This window comes from Clarias gariepinus, chromosome 13 (genome assembly GCF_024256425.1).
Source record: "Clarias gariepinus isolate MV-2021 ecotype Netherlands chromosome 13, CGAR_prim_01v2, whole genome shotgun sequence".
Classification (NCBI taxonomy): Eukaryota; Metazoa; Chordata; class Actinopteri; order Siluriformes; family Clariidae; genus Clarias; species Clarias gariepinus.
Genome location: NC_071112.1, coordinates 21146198 through 21170398, shown reverse-complemented (window position 1 = coordinate 21170398; position 24201 = coordinate 21146198). Strand labels below are relative to the sequence as shown.

The following is a 24201-nucleotide window of genomic DNA, read 5'->3' as shown; positions in this document are numbered from 1 at the left end:
ATTGTGCCATTAAACAGGTGACTGAAACCCTACTGTGGACTCCATAATACTCCAGCCAAAGGAAAGGACCTGAATTGGCTTTGACAGATAATGGATTAAGTCATAAACTCGGACATTCTTGCGGAGCCCTTGAGGAGCCCTTTAAGCTGCTCTAGATCAGATATACACACATGCTGATTGGATGGTCAAGAGCTGAGTTTGAGGGGAAGCACTCAAGCAGTCGTCTCTTACACTGGTTTTCTGCTTACACATACATTCAAACGTGCCTAATTAAGTTTGAGTACTCAAGCCTGAATTTAGTTCCGTCATGTCCACTGTGAGATTTGTGAACTCTGTCTGGTGGTATAGATTGTCAGTTCTTGTAGTGGTACTTTGCGTGTGTTTGTGTGTGCTCTTCTGGCTTTCCTTCTGCTGCTAGCTCTAATGGTTCCTTTTATTTGAACTGCATCAGGGTACGGTTTACAAAACACATCCACAGAGCCGGAGCCTTACACTGCTGAGCTGGGCTTTTTTTTTTTTTTTTTTTTCAGGAACACTGCATTCACTGTTCATGCACCACAGTTGTGTTGTATAGAGAAAGACAGCTGTGTCAAGACACACCCTGTGTGTGTGCGTGTGTGCATGTGTGTGTGTGAAGCCCTTATTTATGCTGCAAATGGGGTTCCCAGAGCTGCTCTCATGTCATTACTCTCTTCTGTCTTCTGTGGAGTCTGAAGAGCAGCACAAAAAGCTCATTTGATTAGGCAAATGCACAGGCCATGGGCTAAAATTAATTCAAAGCCAAGATACCAAGCCCACACCTCCATTTGAATTTTACTGATCTATTTATGCATCGCAGCCTTTGCAGCCTTATGTGTTTAACATCTTTAATATTCCTGTAGCCCCAACTGGAAAATGTTAGGACACACGACGAAATTATCATTTTTAAATTTAATATTAAGCTTCTAATCACTGTCCTTAAAAGCTATTTTGGCTTAAATCCAGCGATCTGGGTTGAACAAGATGACAGATTTTATGGAATAGCTTTCTGGACATAATGATGAAAACAAAAATAAGATCACTTAAAATAATCTATCACTGATAAAAGCCTATTTTGTGTGTGTGTATTTCTATATAAGAAAGGCATTCAATCGAAGTCAAAGTCTGACACACCGATTCACTATAATCATCCACTTGGCTTTGGCTGCACGGGTCTGCTTTGGTTTGCATTTAAGTTTGCTAATTGTGAGGGCAAGCCTCCACAGAGCTATCTGGATGACCATTTAAAACTGCTCATACAGTAGGTAGCCCTTCACCATCCCTTTATCATCACCAAACAAAATCGCCAACCATCTCTAATGCTAATATTTAGCCCCATTCACACAGCTGGTAATATTGTGCCGTCGTTAAGCCTTAGCATTCTGTATATAATGAACCCCGGAGGTCATTGTTAACTCGCCCTAGAAGAGATCTGTGTGAATAGCTTTATCTATTATTGGTTAGATTGCCAGGGCTCTGAAATAAGAGCCAATCATACAGTATGAAGGTGGGACTAGGAGGCAGCTCAGTTGAATACTTCATCAGTGATAAATGAATCAGGGAGACAAAAAGCTCTGATGCACCGATAAGCTTGCAAATGCACTGCATTTGGTGGGTGAGTGCAAATGTGCACGGATAGCACCTTAACACTTAGTTCACTCATTCTTGTTGTTTTGAAAGTGCGCATTATATTTCCAACACATGTGATACAGATTCATGCTAGATGCTGATGCCTTTGTGACGACAAGAGATAATAAATGGTGAATGTAGATTACATGATGAGTGATAGAAGTCTGTTATGAAAGGAGAGCTCCATGAATAACTATGAATGAGTAGTGGCTGAAGACCAAGAGTTTCGATTTGTACTTTAATTCTGAGCTCCGGTGGAAGAAATTCAAATGCAAGTTTGCATAAAAACAGCTGGAATCTCTACTCTACACTCCACAGGTAACGTAAAACCACCATCCCTGACATGAACAAAAACAAAGAAATGACCTGTGAACCAGCTTTGACAGATAATGAATTATTGTAGTCCACACTTACGTTCTTGAGTCAGTGCGCTCCATTAGATAGCGCCAGGGCTTTTATGAGTTATTAGCTCTTTGTTTTTATGCTGATTTACGAGCCTCTTGGTGTCCAAGTGCTGTAGTTTACTATTGGCCTTAGATAACTCTACATAATTATTTATGACCCTATGTATAGAAAACCTTCAGCCTTTTCCAGGATTGCATTCTTGGATTAGAGAAAGATTTACAGACTGGTGACTTTGGGTTTTATATAATGGATGGTTTTTAAACAGGATTGTGTGGATTTGATATATACAGATAAATGATGGACAGAATTGAAATGCCTCAACCGTGATGGAAGCCAGCTTTCAGTTTGAGTAAAGTAATGGTGCAGTCACCTCACATGTACTGTAAAACACAGGAGTGGGTAGGTTTATAAAGAACGAGCAGGATGTGCCCAACGGTTTAATGCCTCTTATATTCATTCATTGCCCCCCACCGAGTCTCAACTGTAACTTAGAGTAGAATGACATTTAAAGAGATTCCAGGCACTGAGGCTAAACACAACAAAGATGTTAAAGTAACAAAAACTGAACCTGGTTTCTTCTTCAGTGGTCTTTGGATTTGCATTGGGATTAGAAATGAAATCCACGGCACAAAAACACTCCATATGTATGAGAGGAATATGAACTGTCAATTCTCCATCTAAATGATCCTCTCCTTCAGAGCGGTTCGGCACATAATGTGATTCCATCCATATTTTTGAATTGAATAAAAAAAAATTTGCAGAAGAGAAAAGGGAAACCATTGTGTTCTCGGATGAACAGCTGCGACGCCAGGGTGAACGCTTTCATGCATATGCGTTCTTACTGATGGACAGTAAATTGAAGGCAGTTTTAATGAAAAATATCTAAGCTTTTATTGATTTTTAAAAAAATTGCCACCCCCAGTGAGGAAAGTTTGTTATATCTTTGTGTCATACATCTTCTATACCACTTTTCCTGTGTATGGGGTCGGTGGAGGCGTGGAGTCTATCTTAGGAATCTTGGGGCACTTGGGAGCCTGAAGCTCTCACGTACTATGCACATCCTTGTAAATCAGTTCTGTTCATTGCTTGTTCTTTACTTTCATCTTTGCAGTGTTTCGCTGTTGAGAGGATGTAAATCTCTAACGTTTCCGTTTAGATTTCCATATGCAAACATTCCACATTTGCATGAAAGTGGTGGTTGGAAACCTTGTCAAGACTGCATACAAAACAAGACATCGTTACTCTGCCTGAAGGTTTTTGGTGGAATATTTAAACAAATTGTGGCCAATAGAGCAGAGTGATTTGCACAGATTCTAAAATGCAGCATTTTTGATGAAACCAAAGTTGTTTGTGCCTTCTTTATGTTTCAAAAGTATGTGTTGTAAGTGAAATTGCAAAGCTTGTCTCAGATGAATACAAAGCTACCATGGTGACACGATGTCTTCAGAGTTATTCGTCGCTGTGGGAAACACTCTTATCTAAGTGGGAGTGTAAATTTTGAACTCGGTAGGAGACCGAATTTGTGCCGGAATGTACAGCAGGTCAGCTAAGTGTTTGTTATTTTCACGCAGACTCAGATTGGAGATATTCAATCTGTTGTTGTTCCCAATTTCTGTTTTTTTTTTTTCGTAGGCAGAAAAACTAAATCTAATTCCCCCCCCCCCCTCCCTTAACCCTGATCTCACTGCGTTATTTTAGTGCAGTCCTCTGTTCTCACACACCTGCTGGAAACTCCTAATGAGTCTGTTGGCAGGTTAACATGTTGTGACAGGTGTACAGGGAAAAGTGGTGGGAAAATAATCTTCAGTGCAGAGGTAGAAAAAAGTTAGGACTGGAATGAGTATAATAGCTGATGTGACTCAGTGGATATGTAGTTTATAGTAATTCCACTGTTTATTGTAGTGTGTGTCAGATATAGATTGGCTAAGTGACTGAGGAGAAAAAAATTCTTTATGGGATTTAATGGCTTTGAGTGTTCAGAGGCTGGTCGCACTGCAGTGAATACAAAGTGTTTTGTTTCGCACAATGGAATCGAGACAGTATTTTGTGTCATAACAGTGTTGACAACAAGAACTAAAGTTGTGTTTTTATTAACCTAATCTAATAGGACCCCAAATTCAAAGTCTACATCTGGTTTTGGCCTGAATATGGAAAGAAAAGAGTGCCAAAGCTGCATGTAATTAATGGTTTAAACTTTTGAGATCATTTTTTCGTCCATCCGTCCATCCATCCATCCATCCAGTTTGAGAGAACTCGTTTCTTTATCTGTCCAAACAATACAAGAGTTTCCGTTGTGCTCATCTGCCATGGGCGTTCTAGTCAAACAGGGACTTTTTCTAGTCAAACACTGGTGCTTAAATATCACCAAGGTAGAATCTTTTCTCAGTATGCTGGATCCATGATCAGATTTCCTGGTTCATGTCTGAAACACTGGCCTCCCAGGAACTCCTTTAATGGTCCAAACATGTTAAAAGGGTTTGGAGCCAGGTCAGGATTGTACAGGGAATGTGGCAATAACTCCCAGCCGAGTTCCTGTAATGTGCAAGTGGTGTTTATGAATGATTGTGCGTACAGTTTCCACAGATGTATAAATGCATGCTTTTATTTTCAAGGCTCAGATGTTCCAGTTGCTGAATGTTCACTGTAATGGGTTTGCATTGCCCTCTTAAAAAAGTTTGCAACATTTTAGATGCTTTACTGTGACTAAGAGCGCTTAAAGTCTTTGTCAGCTTTATTCCTTCATTCACAAGAAATTTCATCAGAAGTCCCGGTTTGGCTTGAACGACCCTGGCTGACACATTACATTCTCAAATACGGAAAAAAACCCAGCCTCCATCAATCTTTATTGACAGACAGAACTTTTTACCTCGGGCTAGCAATAAAAATATATATTGGCGCTTTTTTTTCCTTTCTTTCAAATTTCTGACTCTACCATCCAGCATTTTTTTGACTCTGCGAAAAGAGCAGGATGGGAGAACCTGATAATGACAATGAAGGATGGGCCAGAAAAAGAAACCGGGAGGCAGACTGACAGAACTGGAGCATGTATTGTCCATGATTGTAGTGAGCCTGAGGTTTGCTGGAGATTCCTGACTTGCAGTGTGAGCTGTCATCATATAGCACTGCCTGTGACTTCTCCCAATTACAGATGACTATCTGTCTCACTGAGCAGACTTCTGGGTAAAAACTCATAATCCTACACTTCAGGGACAGACATCATGGCTTGAGCTAGACACAACGATTGTGTTTAGTAGCAGGGTGTAGAGAGCTGTATGAGCTGCAGGGAAATCTAGGCTCAGAGGGGAATATTGACAGCATGACTCAGCAATCCTGCACGATTACACCGCTTTTTCATCCTCCGTCCTGAATAAATTGCTTTCTTCTATCTCAGATGGATCTCCCTGAGGATCGTTTCCATTTATAGAAATGCAGAGGGAATTGGAGACGATGGCTCACTGCCATTTCTGTTTGTTTTAAAGCCGAGTCTCCAGGTGCGTTGCGGTGCAGACAGGTGCAGAGCGCACGTTACTCACGGTGCCACCCCTCCCCCAGTAGCTGAGGAGAAATATTAGTCACTCCACTGTGATAGTGATGGAAATCTAGTTACTCAGGCTTAGACAACATGAAATAAGAAACAATTTTTTTTTTGAATGATAAAATGATTTTGGTCTTCCTACGGGTCCATCTTTTAACACAACAACTGAATTCAATCCCCTTTTAGTGACCCACAAGTTTGTCGTTCATATTGGGCTCCACTTAATTTGTGCATTGTGGAGAACAAAAAGTAGTGGAAACAAAGGTGTATTTTGTTTTACGTAAAGGACCTGAAAGTTTATTATTTGAGCTGTGAATCATAAGTAGACTAATTCGATTAGATTTTTATGAGCACTTTTCAATTTACTAAGCACTAAGGTTTACTGTCAGATTTCTTTTAGGCAGCTATATTTCACATGTTATTCAGTCTACTTAAAGTGTTTAATAGTCATTGAAATGCTGTGTAACTTGTGTTGTTGATATTTTAAATGTCCCATACAAAACAGTAAAAAAAAATTTTTTGCTCCACACTCCTGTCCAGTAAGTGGCAGTATTGCATTAACTGCACAAAAACTCAAAAGAAGAAGATGAAGCAATAGTCTTTAAAAACTCGAGTATTTTTTTTTTCTTTAGAAGATGCATGCAAATACAGTATTGTCTTTTTTTTTTGCAAAAGCTGTGGTCTATTTTTCTGAAATGTTTACCTTTTTTGCCCTAATTTAGTCTGACAACCTGTTACTGTTATGGCACACCTCCATCAAGGGGACAACTAACAACCAGGCACGAGTAAGACTATCGCATGCTTCCTCCAAGACACTTGACGCCAGTCAAACGTTCGAAAATGCTGCTCATGCAATATCGGCGCCCATCGCTTGCATCAAGCGATAGCCTGGCTATGATTGGCTAGTGTCGCTATGATCACATCTCCAGATGTTAGGGCGAACGCACTTCCTTTTGCATCACTAATTAAATAACTAAATTATATACAAATTATGAATTTATTCTGAATCATAAACTGACCCAATGATTTAATGAATCGCCTCAACCAACTAAAGACTGATAATATCGCATCATTGATTAAATATCACACCCCCAGTATACATGTATATATTTATATGAATTTTCTGTAACCCAACACAAAAAAAATCTGTTCCAAAAATTATGTTCCAGTGTGGTGCAAAAAAAACAACAAAAAAACCAGAATCCTATCATCCTGTTCTTCCAGTTGTCAATCACAAGGGTTTACCAATCATGTTATTCGAGTAGCCCTTTAAAAGAATACAGCTTCTGGCTTCATGTTTATTGGGGGAAGCACTTGATGGGCTTCACCGTCCTTGCTTGATAGCTGTAGTCTGATAAGGGAGAGCTGTCTGATTGGAGGGCCGCGATTGAATTAGGGAGATAATAAAAGGGAAAAGAAAAGAAGGTCACAATAAGGTCAGCAGTGTGTTACAAGTAGTAACCTGAGATATAAACCAAGAGTCACTGTGTCACTAGCAATTACTAGGATCAATAGTTATTGCATAATAGTATTAGCATTACATTATGTGTGTAATATATTTTCGTCATTATGTATTGCATGCTTCTTTTTTTTTTTACTACTCCACCACTCACACTCAGCAGTACTAAAACCAAATGATAGAATCATATTCATTATTAAGCTATGGCAAAGAGGTTGTGGCGAGATTTCATCAATGCAGAAAAGAACCCAGTCATCACTTTTGCATGCAATTTTGCAAGTTTGTGCTGTTCAGAATGTGTGATTGTATATGATGTGCATATGAAGGTGTGAGTGAGCCTGAGTCTGAGGCAAGGACGTACGTCTATCTACTATCACATAATTACCTGCAGACAAGTTTCAAACTCCCGGCTGAATGCTGAGATAACGTGTGGGTATCCTGTGCTGTGCAAAATATATTTCGGCCATTGGCGTATTATTAGTGAATTTTAAATACTATATTCTAACGGTGCATCATTCCTAAAACTGATTACAGGGTATATTCCATACATGCTTAATAACTCGTAAAAATGCCAAGATACCAAAATCCAGTACCCTGTGGTGACTTAAACCAGGTGTCAAAAACAAGTGTCTTAAAATATATTTTTGGTGCAATTTGTGCAGTTTTATAATGGAATATTGGTTGGCTTTGCTGAACATCCTGCAGAACCAGCCACAGACCTTCTGATGACTTTGGCTTACCTGCTTCTTTTATATGCAAGCAAAACCCAGAGGCCTTTTTTATTACATTTTTTTTTTTTTTTACATAATATCCTGCTTTCCCTGCTTACAGATATTTTCCTGTAAGATTGATTTTTTTTAATATCAGATATGTTTTTTGTACTGACTTAATAAAGAAGTCATTATAAAAGACGCATGTATAACAAAGTTTGTACAAAAAAAAAACACAGGGTGCCCAAAAAGATTTTATGATTAATGATGGTAATTAAAGAAAATCTGTCTGCAAACTTTACTATGCGAAAAAAAAAGAAAAAGAAAATAGCGGTAAGAGCCACTATGGAATATGAGAAAATTCAGCATGATCGATATCTTACCAGCAGCACATGGCAGAATCGAACACTAAAGCAAATGTCTGCACATTACGTAAGTGAAAATAACTTCGATTAAGGCTAGGTCAGTGAAAATCTCACTTCTTACACAATCTATTGTTCTTGTCAACGAGCCACTCTCGACCCCTGAGAACCAGACTCCAACACAACGAACACAAAAACATACAGCTGTACAGAAGCAGGTTTCCAAGTGCAAACCCTAATCTCCACTGAAACCCTGCTCGATCACGGGTAGCTAATGTAGTTTATCGAAATTTAGCTAGCTTCCAAGCATAGGAACACGTGTGTGTGCTTTTAATGGCTCGGGTTTTAAGAGATAAATAACATGGTCTATAGTGCCTCAGAGTGTACAGAGGTAAGATAATTTTATCAGTACCAGTGTGTACTGATCAGTGCCTTTTGTGTCATATAGTATATGCACACATGGTATTTTTTTAATTAACATCTGAAATCTGTCGGATTTAAGGTTAATGCAAAAGGCATCTCAGGATCTGATTTACCATTCATATTGTCATTTGTTTTAGCCATTTAACTGTTATTTAACATAGAAACATCATTATTTGTTGTCATACAGTACCAGTCAAAAGTTTGCGCACACCTTCTAATAATTCTTTTTGTTTAATAATTTATTTTTTAGATTCAAGAACATTTCAAAACTATGAAATAACACGTATGGAATTTTGCAATTATACAACAATAACAGCACTCAGTTGTTATTTTAAGCCGTGAAGGTCACCTGTTCTGGAATAGTTCTTGGGAGAACAGTATTGTCAAGTGAATACCTGTTTAATGCAATGACAATAATGTTTTATATCTATTAATCTGTCTATCTATTTGCAAAACCCATCAAGCACCATGACAAACCTGGAGTCTCATGAAGAAGGTTTATTTAGAGTTACCAGCTTGGGAAATTACCAATTAATAGCACTATAGAGCCATATAGAGCAGATTAGAGCCATTAATGAAGGTTTACAGAGCAAAAGTAGCATCTCAACACCAGCTGTTCGAAAGAGATTGTATATATTTTGGATGTCTTCAGCATTGTTTTACAGTGTAAAAAGAAAAACAAATCAGGAAACCATGGAATTAAAAGATGTGCCAAAACGTTTGACTGGTAGTGTAATCAAAACTGTATTGTTCCGTATGATTAGCTAAACTAGGCCAGGGTTGAGCCTCGTAACATATTTTGTGACACCACTACTGGGCTTGAAGTCATACATAAGGCTCTTTTTTGTTTAAATGGTACAAATCGTGCTGGTTTAATGCCGTGTTAACAGATTTGACCCAAACATGACTAACACAATGCGTCTTGCTGAGTTCAGTTTTGCATCGTTCTGTGGGTGACTTTTTAAGGGACTGTTGAAGAATGCAGATGCAGCAGAAGATAATACTACTGTAGCCGTCAGCTCTTTGAGATGTGATGCTAAATCATGACCTGCTGGCTAGCTTTATTGAAGTGAGCGAACTGCTTTCAGTACTCAGCAGTTTAGGGTCATGGATGAGCAGGTATGGTTTACGTTCCAGTTCAACAAGCAGAAAGCAAAAATGCTCACTAGAGAGAGAGAAAGACAATGTTTCCAGTCCAAACAGAGCCACTGTAGAAAGTCTACACACTGCTGAGCATGGACGACTATTGTCATAACATTGGGGATTTTTTCATTTTTTTTTTAAGCCCAGGAAGGGTCCAGATCTGAAGTTTCCAACTGTAAATGTCGCACCAATGCGAAGTTCATGACGATTCCACACACTCACTCTGGTGTTCCTTGTATTTATACATCTGAACTTACTTTTTATGGATATAAACGGTTATACGCTGAAGCCTTGAGGCTCTTGCCAGCAGCCAGCACAGGTTTAATTCTGAGTGTGTTCACAGTGTATTCACGCTAAGTTTGGAGGCTGATGAGTCATAGCCCAGAAGCAGATGTTTGGAAGCTAGCAGCTCTTCACACTTCTGTGCTTGCAGTCTCGCACCCTCTCGAGCTTCTCTCCGTTGCAGAGCGCCGCACTGACACTGTGTCTCTTCTAGTGCAAATGAGAGCTGCCTTGCTTTTTAGCTGTTAAATGTGTCAGAGTGGTGGCATTACGGCTCGGGGAAGGCCTTGGAGTCTCGACACAGTATTGCTGAAATGCTAAATTTTTATTACTGAGATCCTGAGGTCGGTTATTTCTGCCAAATTCTTTCAACCAGATGAAATTCCTTGTTTGTTAGAATATAGCCATGACTCCCATTTTTCCCTCTTTTGTTTTGCGGATGTGTTTGCCTTTTCCCAGCTCTGGGTGAAGTCCAAACTGACAGCACGCCACTGCCTCATTTCCTGCCTCATTAGTGCAGAGACAATGTCTGAGAGAGACAGAAAGACAAAGAAAGAAAGCAACTGACACTGATCCTTACAAACTCCACTTTAGCCTAGACTGATGTATTATTCATCAGAGGCCAGTCATTTCTCTGTGTGCCCATCCTTCAGGGTGCCAAAGTCAGAGTAGGAAACTAAACCCTGTAAATGGCTGAGAGAAGGCTTGTTACTCACTGTGCACTAATTTGAATAAATAGTGTATATCTTGCACACACACACATATATATATATATATATATATATATATATATATATATATTTTTTTTTTTTTTTATGGTACTATGGATGGGTGACAAAACTATTATAATAATTCTTGACACGGGCATCAGTGTGTCTGGCTAATGTTTAGAATGGATAAAAGTCGCCTCTGAAAGACCAATAGTTCGTATTTTTTTCTTTTATATTGGTTTGTACAAAAAGCTACAGGGTGTAAAAGGAACTTTACAAAAAAGAAAATGAAAACTTGTTACAAATGTCATTTTTATTAAGATGTCAGAATTAATTATTGCCTAATCCCTTGTATTATGCAATATCAATTTAACATTAAAACTCTTCCAAATGCACCTCAAAGCTTTTTTTTTTTTACTTTGTAAATATATTATTTAGACCTCAATTAACGATTTCAAGTAAAATAATTCCAAGTAAGAACCCAAAGTAGGAAACTAATGAAAGAAAATGAAGAGACGAATGCTTGTGATCTTTTAAAATTATTATTTATTTGGAAAAATCGGTTTTATGAAATAATAAATTTGACTTTGCTTTAATTATACACTATTCCAGACTTTTAAAGCGATCCAAACGCTATTTATATTAAAACCCCTGTCTTATCAGCGCTTTACGGTTCAAGGCTACTGTATCTCCAGCCACTGCTGTGCAGGTGTGAACGTGTAACATAAGTTTATTTTTAACTGCGCTGCAATTAGAAGTGAATCTTCATCCTCATCTGGCTGCTTTTAGGGGACAAAACAGGTAAAGTCCGATGGCTCAAGACTATAGGAGGATGCTGTAAAAGCTGAAAATTACATTTTTGCAATGTCGACAGTGTGAACAGAACTTATTTAAAATGTTAAGCAAAAATGATGATTTGCACAAAAGAAGAGCAGCGTGCAGTGATGCTTTTTTTGTGGTCTGTAGGAATCATGGAAGCGTATAAATAGTAGCGTTTGGATATGCACCAATACTCTAAGGAAGGTTAAATAATATCATTACTGGCGACGAGGCATGGATTAATCATTACGAGCCTGAGAGTAAAAGGCAGAGTATTGAATGTATATACTCAATCGGCGACAAAAGAAATATATGTTTTAATTTTTCTGGAATTAAGGGCCAGTATTAGAACATTTTAGCCTAAATGTCGGATTAGACGCAGAGGACTGCTATTCAAAAGCGTTGTGATATTGCATGACAATGCGTGTCTGCATACTTCTGCACACACTGTCAACTTTTGTGGTGTTAAAGCATTCCCCCTATAGTCCTGATCTCACTGCATCGGACATTCCTCCTGTTTGGTCCCCTCACTTCTGATGAAGAAGTGAAGACAGCTGTGCATTTGTGGCTCACAGCTCAGCCCAAAACATTTTTAATGATGGAATACAAAAACTTGTTGACAGATGGACAAGGGTGTATTGAAACGCAGGGAGATTATGTTGAGAAATAATTTCTTAGTTTTTTTTTTTCTATTGATTTGATTTAGCACTTGCTAAATGTTCTCTGTGTTGAATTGCTAATAGATAATAATAAATTGTAATTAAATGTAAAAAAAAAAAAAAACATTTAAATTTTTCAAATTTGAAATAAAAAAGATCTTGGTCCATTTTTGTTCTTTCATTTTCTTTAACCTGGACTAACCCTCAGTCACTTTTTTTTATGTGCTTGAGAAAAAAATGAGAAGTATGAGTAACTGTTGAGATGATGACCACAGAAGCAGACATAACACACAAACATCACAGGTGTTGATTACTCACACACACACACACAAACACACACACACACACGCACGCACACACACACACACCCTGCAATGCATTTTTTTCATCACATTAAGACTGAGGCAAACTGAATAGATGGCTAATTGCTAATAAGACTACAGAATCTACCGTGTAGTTAGATGAGTTACCTTATCTCCTGTTCACTTCCTGTAAGCTTCCTGATAGTGACACAGGCATGAGGAAAAGCTAATCCTGTTTTACTGGACAAGAGGAAGTTCTGGGTGTTTTAACATGTTTAATCAGCTATTCAGAGGCGTTTAGTCTCATCTCACACAGAGTGGGGGAAAAGAGATTGAAATAATCAGCAGATTCCACGTGCCTGGTTTAACACAATAGGAGTAAGAGGAGACATCAGGAGACATCAGGAAGCGAGACAGAAGAGCCATTTGATAGTGAAAGACAGAGAAAGAACTGGTCATTTTTTTAATGACATAACTTCCAGCATTTTGGCTGCTCATATGCCTCAAGCTGGCTTCGTGCTGTATGATATTGATACGGCTTTGTTCTCGCAGGCACGAACACACATTTTAAAGGATAATCTTTGGTCAGTGGTCTAGGAACATAGAATGGAAGAAGCCCTAAAGACAGGCAACAACTAACTTCGGCAGTGTCTGATAATTTAGCTTAAAATATCAGTGTGAGCGCTGCTACGTCACTTATAGACAAATATAGACAGAGTTGAAGTTATATACAGTAAGTGTCGGTGTCTTTGTGGGTTAGAAGTGGTTAGCACTGTGGCCTCACACCTCCAGGGTCAAGAGTTTGATTCCCACCTCGAAATTTGTGTGTGTGAAGTTTGCATGTCCCGTGCTTGATGAGTTTCCTCCACGTACTCTGGTTTCCTTCCACAGTTTAAAGACATGCATAATAGGCTAATGGGTGTTCCCGAATTGTGCCCGGAGTTTCTTGTGATAGCATCCAGGCCTCCATAGAAGATGAATGAATGAATGAATGAATAAATGAATGAATACCACAGTCTCCGATGCAAACTGCGTCCATCTTCTACGTTTTGTCCAAATATTGGTTCTTCTTCTACATTTAAGTTTGTGCAGTTGGTGCAATACCACCACCTGCTAGACTAGAGTGTGGAGTAGAAGATACTGGCGAGAAAAAGGATAACTGCTTTGTATAACATTGCATAAAAAAAAATCTTACTTTAAAACCTATAAGAAATGTAGAGCTGCTTAAGACAAATCAGGCAAAAATCATGTGACTAAAATCACAATGTCAAAAAAACTAAAATCTAATTTTCTTTACCTATTGTCAACAACTTTAATGATTATTCAAATTCCGTTTAAAGAATGTGATTATTTTGTAATAGCTCGAGAACATCTTGTCTTGAGCCCTCACCTAGTTTACTGTGGATGGTAATACAGGTCATATTTTTTCTTTCTCTCCTGTCAGCTCATGTGGAGAATGAGGAGCAGTACACCCAAGCTTTGGAGAAGTTTGGCGAGAACTGCGTGTACCGGGATGACCCTGACCTCGGCTCAGCCTTCCTCAAGTTCTCGGTATTTACCAAGGAGCTCACAGCCCTCTTCAAGAATCTGGTGAGAGCGGTCTGTCTGAAACTAGCTTTTAGTCCAAATTGCCTAGTGTCTTTTATTTTATTTTATTTTTTTTATATAGAATTACAATAAACCACATATTATATTATTATATTATTATATATATTATTAAACTTGTGTCTAGATATTTGTACATACAATACTATGTCCAACTGAACATTTTTATATTAACTTTAAATTATGCAGATTAAATAAAAAAAATTGAAATAACTTTAGAAATTGGTTTATTAGTCCGGCATTATTTTTTTTCTTGTAGTATATTTTGTTCTTGCCATAAAAGGCAAATGGATTAGCACGTCATCAGCACATCTCATCATCAGTCTTGTCTTAATGACGGGTGTTAAACACAGTTGCTGTCGTTTTTGTATTTCTGTGTTGCTGTTTAAGGTGCAGTGTGTTATTGTATATTTCCTTATAAATGCAGCTATACTTTATGGTCATCAACTCACCCTGTTTATGGTGCTGGTTTTTATTCTGAATGATAGGCATTTTATTCCTAATGATGAAACATTTATTCCTACCACATTTTCATTTCTTTTTCTCATTTTCTTTTCAGCAACACAGAATAAATCCCGTGGGCTTGCATTTTCTCAGTCTCCCCTTTCCACCATTTCCTCTCTGTACACTGTGACTTCTTTTTCTAGCACTTTTCTAGTTTGCTATAGCGGATGATGCCTTTTTTTTGCACTCGGAGTCAGTCATTTAACATTAAACGCATTTCCGAAGCATTTTTAGACGCATCACATGAAGCGCCCATCCGTTCGAACCACAATCCACAAGAGTTCTGTGAGGCGTGTCAGTTGTGTGCTCACGTGTCGTGTTGCGTTTGTTTGACAGTCTGTCTCGAGCCCACAACACCACAGTGTGTTTGGGTGACAAATATACTTATGGGAAACCAGAATAGTATTGTAAAGACAGAAGATGTGACATCGACTTTTTCATCACTAACGTTTCATGGAAATTCTTATAGGTTTGGATTAGTTTTAATTAGCAATTTTATTTAATTTGTAACAAAAATTGATTGCTTTCAAATGCTAAAGAGAATCGTATTGTAAAGTAAAGGATTGTGCCTTTTTAGATCACTGCAGCAACCTAAGAGAAATGATGTTTAATGTTTGTTCTTGCTCCAGTTCCAGAACATGAATAACATCATCACGTTTCCACTGGACAGCCTCCTGAAGGGCGATCTGAAAGGGGTGAAGGGGGTAAGTGTTCGTTCCATTTTAGGATTATTTGCGGTGTTGAGCTTTCTAACCTGTGTCATTACGACATGCTTGAATATATGGTACAACGCAGTATAAAGTACAGCAGTAAACACGGTAGTAAACTGTGATAGAGGGTGAAATTAACCAACGTACCTCAGTGATCTTCAGTAGACAGTTGAAAGTGCACATGTAATTTGCTTACAATAAACAATAAATGTTAAACTTAGGATGCTTTATGTAATTATACGGCGCGTTGGATGGTGTTTAAGAACAAAGTAGTGCCGTGCTCTGCCGTGGAAACCAAAGACAGACTTTAAGTCTGTTATCCGGTTAAGGAATGCGTAAATTCTCGTCCAAAGTATGGGTTTAAGACTCCAACACATTTCCCTCTGCATAAAGGATAAAACAGTTCAGCTTTCTTATTACTTTCTTTTCATGTGGCTAGCTGTGAATTTTCCAGTCTTTGCTTTTTAGCTTATTAAACGTCGAGCCAAAGATTTTATAAGGGCAATCGACACAATTAGTCAGATTTAAGGAGTTAAAGACGTCGGATCGAGTCAGTCTTGAGAGACCCGCAGACGGATAGATGCGTGTGATTACAGCTTATTAAAATCTCTCCTGACCTCCTGACCCTCGTCGGCACCGTGTGACCGCGATTCGTTAGCTCCTACATGAAGCATGATTCGATTTTCTCTTAATGAGACCACTTCTCACTGCTCCTGTCTCATCTCCCTGGAGACACTCCCTGCGATTCACCCTCCCACTCTCTGTGTTTCCCGTGATGAAGAGCCCCAGAGCCCCAGACATGAGGAGAGTCAAACCTTCTCATGGACATGCTTTTTCATGGATGTGTAACTAAAGTTGTTAGGCACTCCTAGCCAGGCTTTAATTGGGATAAAGTTCAGACTTGATACACCGGGACCTTTTTACTCTATGCTGCTGCTTCTTTTTTTTTTTTATTGAAATCCTCTCTATCTTCTGCAGTTAATGGTCTGTCGGCTCCAAAGCAGTAATTTAAACACTGTTTTTAGAAACCTGAGCCCCAGCAAACCGTATCAAGTTTTTACGAATAAACATGAAAGATTTCAAAACATAGAAATCACACATATGGAATTGGATAATAAAGTAACGATAACAAGAACCAAAACAACAGTTAGTTGTTATTTTACGAAATAAAGGTCAGCTTTTTTGGAATAGTTCTTGCAAGAACAGTATCGTCAGCCTTCGAGTGGCACAGCAGTAAAGTGCTCGCACTATCATCCGGAGAGCCACTTTCAGTGTGGAAGGATGGGAGTCACTTAGCGCTCTTACATCAATCATGGCTCTACAGCCAATCACGGGCATCTGTGAGCGTCAAGTGGAAGCAGTGCCATCCTCCGAGTGAGTTACGTCGCTCCCAACAGTTCGTGAGCGGGCAGTTAGAAAAGATCCCGTTGGCTAAAACTTACCTCTGCAGAGTTACAAGCGTCATAAATCACCAATTAACAAACAGCACCTCAGATTCGAGCCGTTATGAAGGCTTACAGCATAAGTAGCAGACACATCTCACATCTGGCTAATGTTTGTATCTATCAGGTTTTGCAGATTATTTAGCCCATATGTACACAGCAAAGCTATGAAAAGTGTTTGTAATTAACCAGGTTTTATAAAATGGTTCTATTTAACAAAATTTTAACTTTTTTATTAAAAATGTTTTATATACAGTCAGGCTTTTTAAAAAAAAGTAGTTTTTTTTCAGTCAGCCTTTTTGTATTTAACCAAAATATATAATCTGTCCGTATTTGAAGCAGACTTTAAAGTGATTGTAGTTAACCATAGAGAATCTTTGTTTCTCTATCTCCATCCGTTTTTACAGATCATTAGTTTTGAACTAGGCTTTACAGAGTGTTTACTGTAAACTTTTGTGATTGTAACCTAACTTTACAGGGGGGTTGTTTTTAAACAAAAAACTTTGTAAAGCCAGGTTCAAAACGAACCCCCTGTAAAGCCGTGTCAAAAACGAACGCCCTGTAAAGCCGTGTCAAAAACGAACGCCCTGTAAAGCCGTGTCAAAAACGAACGCCCTGTAAAGCCGGGTCAAAGCCGAACGCCCTGTAAAGCCGGGTCAAAGCCGAAACCCCCTGTAAAGCCGGGTCAAAGCCGAACCCCCTGTAAAGCCGGGTCAAAACGAACGCCCTGTAAAGCCGGGTCAAAACGAACGCCCTGTAAAGCCGGGTCAAAACGAACGCCCTGTAAAGCCGGGTCAAAACGAACGCCCTGTAAAGCCGGGTCAAAACCAACGCCCTGTAAAGCCGGGTCAAAACGGAACCCCCTGTAAAGCCGGGTCAAAACGGAACCCCCTGTAAAGCCGGGTCAAAGCCGAACGCCCTGTAAAGCCGGGTCAAAGCCGAACCCCCTGTAAAGCCGGGTCAAAACGAACACCCTGTAAAGCCGGGTCAAAAACGAACGCCCTGTAAAGCCGTGTCAAAAACGAACGCCCTGTAAAGCCGGGTCAAAGCCGAACGCCCTGTAAAGCCGGGTCAAAGCCGAAACCCCCTGTAAAGCCGGGTCAAAGCCGAACCCCCTGTAAAGCCGGGTCAAAACGAACGCCCTGTAAAGCCGGGTCAAAACGAACGCCCTGTAAAGCCGGGTCAAAACGAGCGCCCTGTAAAGCCGGGTCAAAACGAACCCCCTGTAAAGCCGGGTCAAAACGGAACCCCCTGTAAAGCCGGGTCAAAACGGAACCCCCTGTAAAGCCGGGTCAAAGCCGAACGCCCTGTAAAGCCGGGTCAAAGCCGAACCCCCTGTAAAGCCGGGTCAAAACGAACGCCCTGTAAAGCCGGGTCAAAACGAACGCCCTGTAAAGCCGGGTCAAAACGAACGCCCTGTAAAGCCGGGTCAAAACGGACGCCCTGTAAAGCCGGGTCAAAACGAACGCCCTGTAAAGCCGGGTCAAAGCCGAACGCCCTGTAAAGCCGGGTCAAAGCCGAACCCCCTGTAAAGCCGGGTCAAAGCCGAACCCCCTGTAAAGCCGGGTCAAAACGAACGCCCTGTAAAGCCGGGTCAAAACGAACCCCCTGTAAAGCCGTGTCAAAACCGAACCCCCTGTAAAGCCGTGTCAAAACCGAACCCCCTGTAAAGCCGTGTCAAAACCGAACCCCCTGTAAAGCCGGGTCAAAACGAACGCCCTGTAAAGCCGGGTCAAAACGAACGCCCTGTAAAGCCGGGTCAAAACGAACGCCCTGTAAAGCCGGGTCAAAACGAACGCCCTGTAAAGCCGGGTCAAAAACTAGCGCCCTGTAAAGCCGGGTCAAAACGAGCGCCCTGTAAAGCCGGGTCAAAACGAACCCCCTGTAAAGCCGGGTCAAAACGAACCCCCTGTAAAGCCGGGTCAAAACCGAACCCCCTGTAAAGCCGGGTCAAAACCGAACCCCCTGTAGAGCCGGGTCAAAACAGAACCCCCTGTAGAGCCGGGTCAAAAACGAACACCCTGTAGAGCCGGGTCAAAAACGACTCCCCTGTAAAGCCGGGTTAAAAAGCGAACACCCTGTAAAGCCGGTTTAAAAAAAAAACTCTGTAAAGCCAGGTTCAAAGCAGACGCCCTGTAAAGCCGGGTCAAAAAACAATCCCTCTGTAAAGCCGGATTGAAAAAAAAACTACACGCCCTGTAATGCCAGGTTTTAAAGAAACAGCCTGTAAAATCAGATTGAAAACAAACTGCCTGTAAAGCGAGGTTACAAACAAACGCTCTGTGATTATTTAACTAGGTTTTACAGAGCTTTTATATTTAAACTAGGTTCTACAGTATGTTTAGATTTAATCTTGTTTTACAGTCTGCCTTTACTGAGTTTAAAGTTAAATGAGCTTTACGGAGTGTTTGTAATGCACCCAGGCTTTACATGTTAATATTCCCTGAAGGCATGCTGATTTTGCTCTAGCTCAGATGGAGACATGCACTAATGGATTGAGATTATAGGTCTTGATGTGAGCCGTCACACGAACCATTAAGCCAGGTCTGTGCCTTTCACGCTTCAGCCACTGCAGCCGAAGGGGTAAACCAGAAGCTAAATAAGCATAGATGTGGCTCCCAGTTAGAAAGTAACTTTAACACAACCTTCTGTTGAAATAAATTTTGGTGTGGTGGTTATAACTAGGGCACTGTTTCATAAGCCTATTCAAAAAAACAAAGGAAGGCGTTTAAGTCTACCATAGCTGGTGTGTGGACTTCTGAGAAATGCTTGAAAAGCATTGTGGCCTTTGCAAAGCTGATGTCATACCCAAAGTGCCAGATCCCATCATCCTACTGTCTGTCCCTGCAAAAAAAAAAAACACTATTGTCACACTTGAGTGTGTGTGTGTGTGTGTGTGTGTGTGTGTGTGTGTATGTGGTTAATCCTGTGCTTGGCTGCCAGTCATGCAGACATTACTAGAAAACCATTCGAGTTGTTTCTTTTCTGGATGCTCCCAGATGGAGATCTACTGCTACAGGAAGCCTCTCTGTTGAGACTCACCCACTCGTGAAACTCACCCATGCAGGCGTTAGCAAGCCTCCCTGGACTCCACAGTTACCAACAGTTATCCCCTGGTCTCGGAGTTCCCACAGTGCTGTATTAACAACACTGTGACTCTGATCATGAGAATCTTATCAGCGTACTGTAGGTGCGGTTTGCACCGATGATCTACAAAGCACATTAACTATACAACATATATATATATATATATATATATATATATATATAAATTAAGTGACTTCACAGGCTGTCGTTTTTAATTTATGCCTCATAAACTTGTATTCCAGTGCAGAACTATTTGCCTCTCTATGATTAAGAGCAGAAATGAGCAACACCTTAAATTTTATGAAGTTTTTAAGTATAACTTTTATTAAAGGAGCGCATTTTTTTCAGCAAAACATCTTCCCCTGTTATAGTGCATACACTTTTGATTCTGAGAGTAACGTAGGACATCTTCCAGATGTTCAATATAGCTCAAGGTGTACAAAAAAAGGCATCTTTTATATATAGCTGTATACAGAGAGCAAGAATGGACGCTCTCTAGGAAAACACACATTCGGTTATAATTTCTGAATAAGCAATAATTTTAGACTGATTTGAGATCATGTGACCCGCTTTGTGGTTCTTCGTGCACTTGTTCCATAGAGAGCATTCTAATGTTCTCTTACCATGCTACGTACTGAAATGCATGAAATGCCTGTGCATTTATTATATATTGAATATCTGGATCATCGTGCTTTGATGCTTATATGATGTCGGATGAGTGTACACGATGTCCAGTTTGAAGCCACGCCCCTCTTTATACTTTTAACACATTTACCACAACTGGGCAGCATGGTCAGATTTTTCATAAGGCAAAACAAAAAAGTTGTTTTTGGTAGAATCTGTTCCAGTATGTGCACTTGGAGGAATATTATTATTATTAAGGGTCCAGGAGCTTATTTAATATCCTTGAACTAATGTGGTGTGTGTCCATTATATTGTGAAATATATATCAAACACTAAGCCATGTTTATTTGTCTACTAGTGCAGTGCAACCTACAGTATTTTTGTTTTTGTCTTTTTGGCCACATGTTGTTATTAATTCTATAGCTTCTCCTCATTGGTATTTCTGTCTGTCGCATGTACTGTAAGACTAGGGTTCGATTTCCCCCGCGGGAAACCAGTGACTGGAACTTTTTTTGGAAAACGATAAAGTATCTGTGTATTTATCATCAGTATTTGGGTTGTACATTTTTATACCAACATAAATATCTTTAAAGGTCACATCTATTAACTTAAAAAGTTAGCACAGGTCTCAGAGCTCCCCCAAAGTGTATCTGGTATTGCTCCAGCTTAAATACCCCTCAGATAATGCATTTTTCCATATCTCAAACTCACTTTAGTTCACTCCTCCTCCACATTCTCTGTTTTAGCGTCTATGTAAACAAGTAACTCCTGAGCCGCACCCCACAATATAACAGAGCCCAGCAGTAAACCAGGAGAGGGTATCTTGTTATATGAGGTCACAATAGGGGAGAGATCTAATTGGCTTATGTAAGCCCTGGTCAAAAGGACCAAAAAAAGAAAACAAGGAAATGTAAAACCTAAATCTTAAAAAGGCTAAACAGTGAATTTTGCACAGTATGTGTCTTCCCTAAGATTAATCCCGTGTTTCTATTTTTTCTGCCTTGCAGGATCTGAAAAAGCCGTTTGATAAGGCCTGGAAAGACTACGAGACCAAAGTGTAAGTTATTTCAACTTAAAACTGAAAGTGTTTTTACTGCCTGTTTTCATGTAGAAGTTAATTATTGCAATGAACTTTCATGTTCCTAAAATAATTACCCAGACTTTCGTTTGAACATCTTACAGGAAACCTAAGATTAATCTAATGAACGAAGCACAACGTGACCATTACGTTCCTCTGTGTGGGTGTCATTTTAATGATCTCTGAAACACACTTTACTTCCTTAAAGCCATCCTCTAGCACTTACATAATTAGCTGTTAGTCTCATCGCCTCATCTCCTCTTATTGACTATCACTCTAACTGTTTTTTATTTTTATTTTTTTCCTTCAATGTATGAGATTTATTATAGCTTTTATATATTTTCCAAGCAGCAAAGGACATTCTTTACTGAAAGGGTAATACTTTTTCCCTTTACCATTTAAGTCAAGTCAGGGTTGCTGTTTATGTGCCGTTCAGTTTGAGTTCATTATCATTTCCCGTCATCAATCGCTTCATTTTGAGTTCTGAGAGTGCTTTGTGAGATCCCCCTCCCTCCTGGTCCCATCAGCTTTCATCGTCCTTGGGGTTTCTCTAAAACTCCTTAATTTGATCGTTATTGACTTTCTCGATCACAATTGGATGAAATAATGGAGTTTAAATGCTCCGTGGTGTGGCCGCTGATTCGCAAGCACACCCTCATTGCCATCAGTGCTCCAGTTTGACTCAGCTTGGATCCCTTAGAGCTGTAGGAGAGCAGCTGCCTATTTGTGCAGATGTCTTTTCAGCACTCTTAAAGCTTTGGAGTAGTATTGTGAACAGATGTCTGACTAACAAATACCAGAGTCCTAAGTGTGCCCATGTGAGCACTGCAGCACAGATGAGGAGAGAGGGTTGAAAGTAAGCAAGCCTTAACAACAAGCCGAAAAGATAAATAGACTTGCCATAACGAATAAATTGGTTATTTAAAAAAGAAAGAAAAGGGTTTATATGAGGGTCCCTATCAGGACTGGAGCTAAGAATTATTTTGATATTTGATTAGTGTAATGGGGCGGCGCGGTGGTGGAGTGGTTAGCACTGTCGCCTTGCACCTCCAGGGTCTGGGTTTGATTCCCGGCCAGGCTCGATTCCCATCTCTGTGTGCATAGAGTTTGCATGTTCTCACCGTGCTTGGTGGGTTTCCTCCGGGTACACCGGTTTCCTCCCACAGTCCAAAGATATGCAGGTTAGGCTAATTGGCGTTCTCAAATTGCCCATAGTGTGTGAATGAGAGTGTGAGTGTGTGTATGAGTGTGTACCCTGCGATGGATTGGCACCCTGTCCAGGGTGTACCCTGCCTCGTGCCCTAAGTCTCCTGGGATAGGGTCCAGGTCCCCGCGACCCTGAATACAGGATAAAGCAGTATAGAAGATGAGTGAGTGATTTGTGTATTGTCTTGTTTATACCAATTCATTCCTTTTTTTCCGTAGTATTTTAGTCGTCCAACACTATAGACATAGTATATTTTTTTAATATTGTTTTTTCAGTAAGAGTTCACTTTTTTCCTAAATAGTTCATTGTAGCCAGTGACCGGGAGTTCTGATTTCTGTTCATTACTGACTTAAAACAAAGCAAAAAAAAAAAAAACATTAATGCTTAACACTTAACACTTTGTCTGTTGTTTGTGTAAGGCGAATCATTTATCAGTGCATTGATTACAAAACCTTGGGGTCGACTTTTGCCTGGAATCAGGGATTTTTTTCATTTTTTACGATTTTTGACTCCCAGAACGAACCAAAAACAGCATGTGTCCTAGCACACATGTATAAAAAATCAAAAAATAAGACTGTCAGTAGCAAATTTTTTATGCATTAATCTGGAAGACTGCTGTGAAAATTGATGATTGATGATTGTAGCTCTTAGAGTGTAAGGGTCACTAGTGACTCTGTACGTCCTTGATGTGACACAGCGTGCATTTGATTTTCTGATTTAACAAATTCTCCCACCAAGGCTAAGCTCACAGAAGATAAGAGATACCTTTATTTATATTCCCACAGTGGGGGAATTTCATCATCGCAAGCCATATTGTTTGATCTGGGTAAAAAAAACATCATATTTGTGTGACAAATCGTTCATTTCACACAATGGATGTGATTTTAGCAAGCTCTGGAAGACGTCTGTATTTGTTGAGGCCCAAAAGAAGTAAAAAAGCCAGACACCTCGGTTTAACTGTTTTAGCAGTTATTGCTCACTCTGCTATAAAATCCCTGCGCTGCCGGTTCAGCCTCATGCACGTGCAGAGGCAAAAAGCCACACGAATCCCGATCTGACTGTTCTCATTCAAGTTGCATTACAGAATATCGGATATATAGCCAATCTACAACCAGATCTGAAAAAAACCGGCGTAAAAAAATCTGATCTCTGTCATATTAGGGTAAAAAAAATAAAAAAATCTAAATCACTTCAGGCTGGTAATGTGAACATGGCCCAAAAGTCTGAAATCTGTTTTTGTTTTCACATGACTTCTGGTTCTCAAACTTGTCGATCAGGTGCCCCCTGCGTCACATTGAGGAATTCGAATTTATAAACTAAGCACTTAGAATTAGGATTAAACACATACACTTATACATAAGTACATACATGTACATGCATATTGGCAGCTCTGCTAAAATTACATGTATATACTGGAAATGTTCAGAAAATGTTGAGGTAGCATTTAAGGATCTCACTGCTATCACCGCTTTATTCGGTAACTGAATA

General features: G+C 39.8%; 1 protein-coding gene across 2 annotated transcripts in view; it reads left to right on the top strand.

Annotated features, from left to right (window-relative positions):
* The window catches only part of asap2a (ArfGAP with SH3 domain, ankyrin repeat and PH domain 2a), an 86876-nt gene that overhangs the window by 33691 nt on the left and 28984 nt on the right, over positions 1 to 24201 (top strand). For both annotated transcript variants that reach the window (XM_053509490.1, XM_053509489.1), the window contains exons 3-5: positions 13901 to 14046; positions 15195 to 15269; positions 21436 to 21485. In XM_053509490.1, the coding sequence (XP_053365465.1) occupies positions 13901 to 14046; positions 15195 to 15269; positions 21436 to 21485 (271 nt within the window). The remainder of the gene's footprint in view (positions 1 to 13900; positions 14047 to 15194; positions 15270 to 21435; positions 21486 to 24201) is intronic.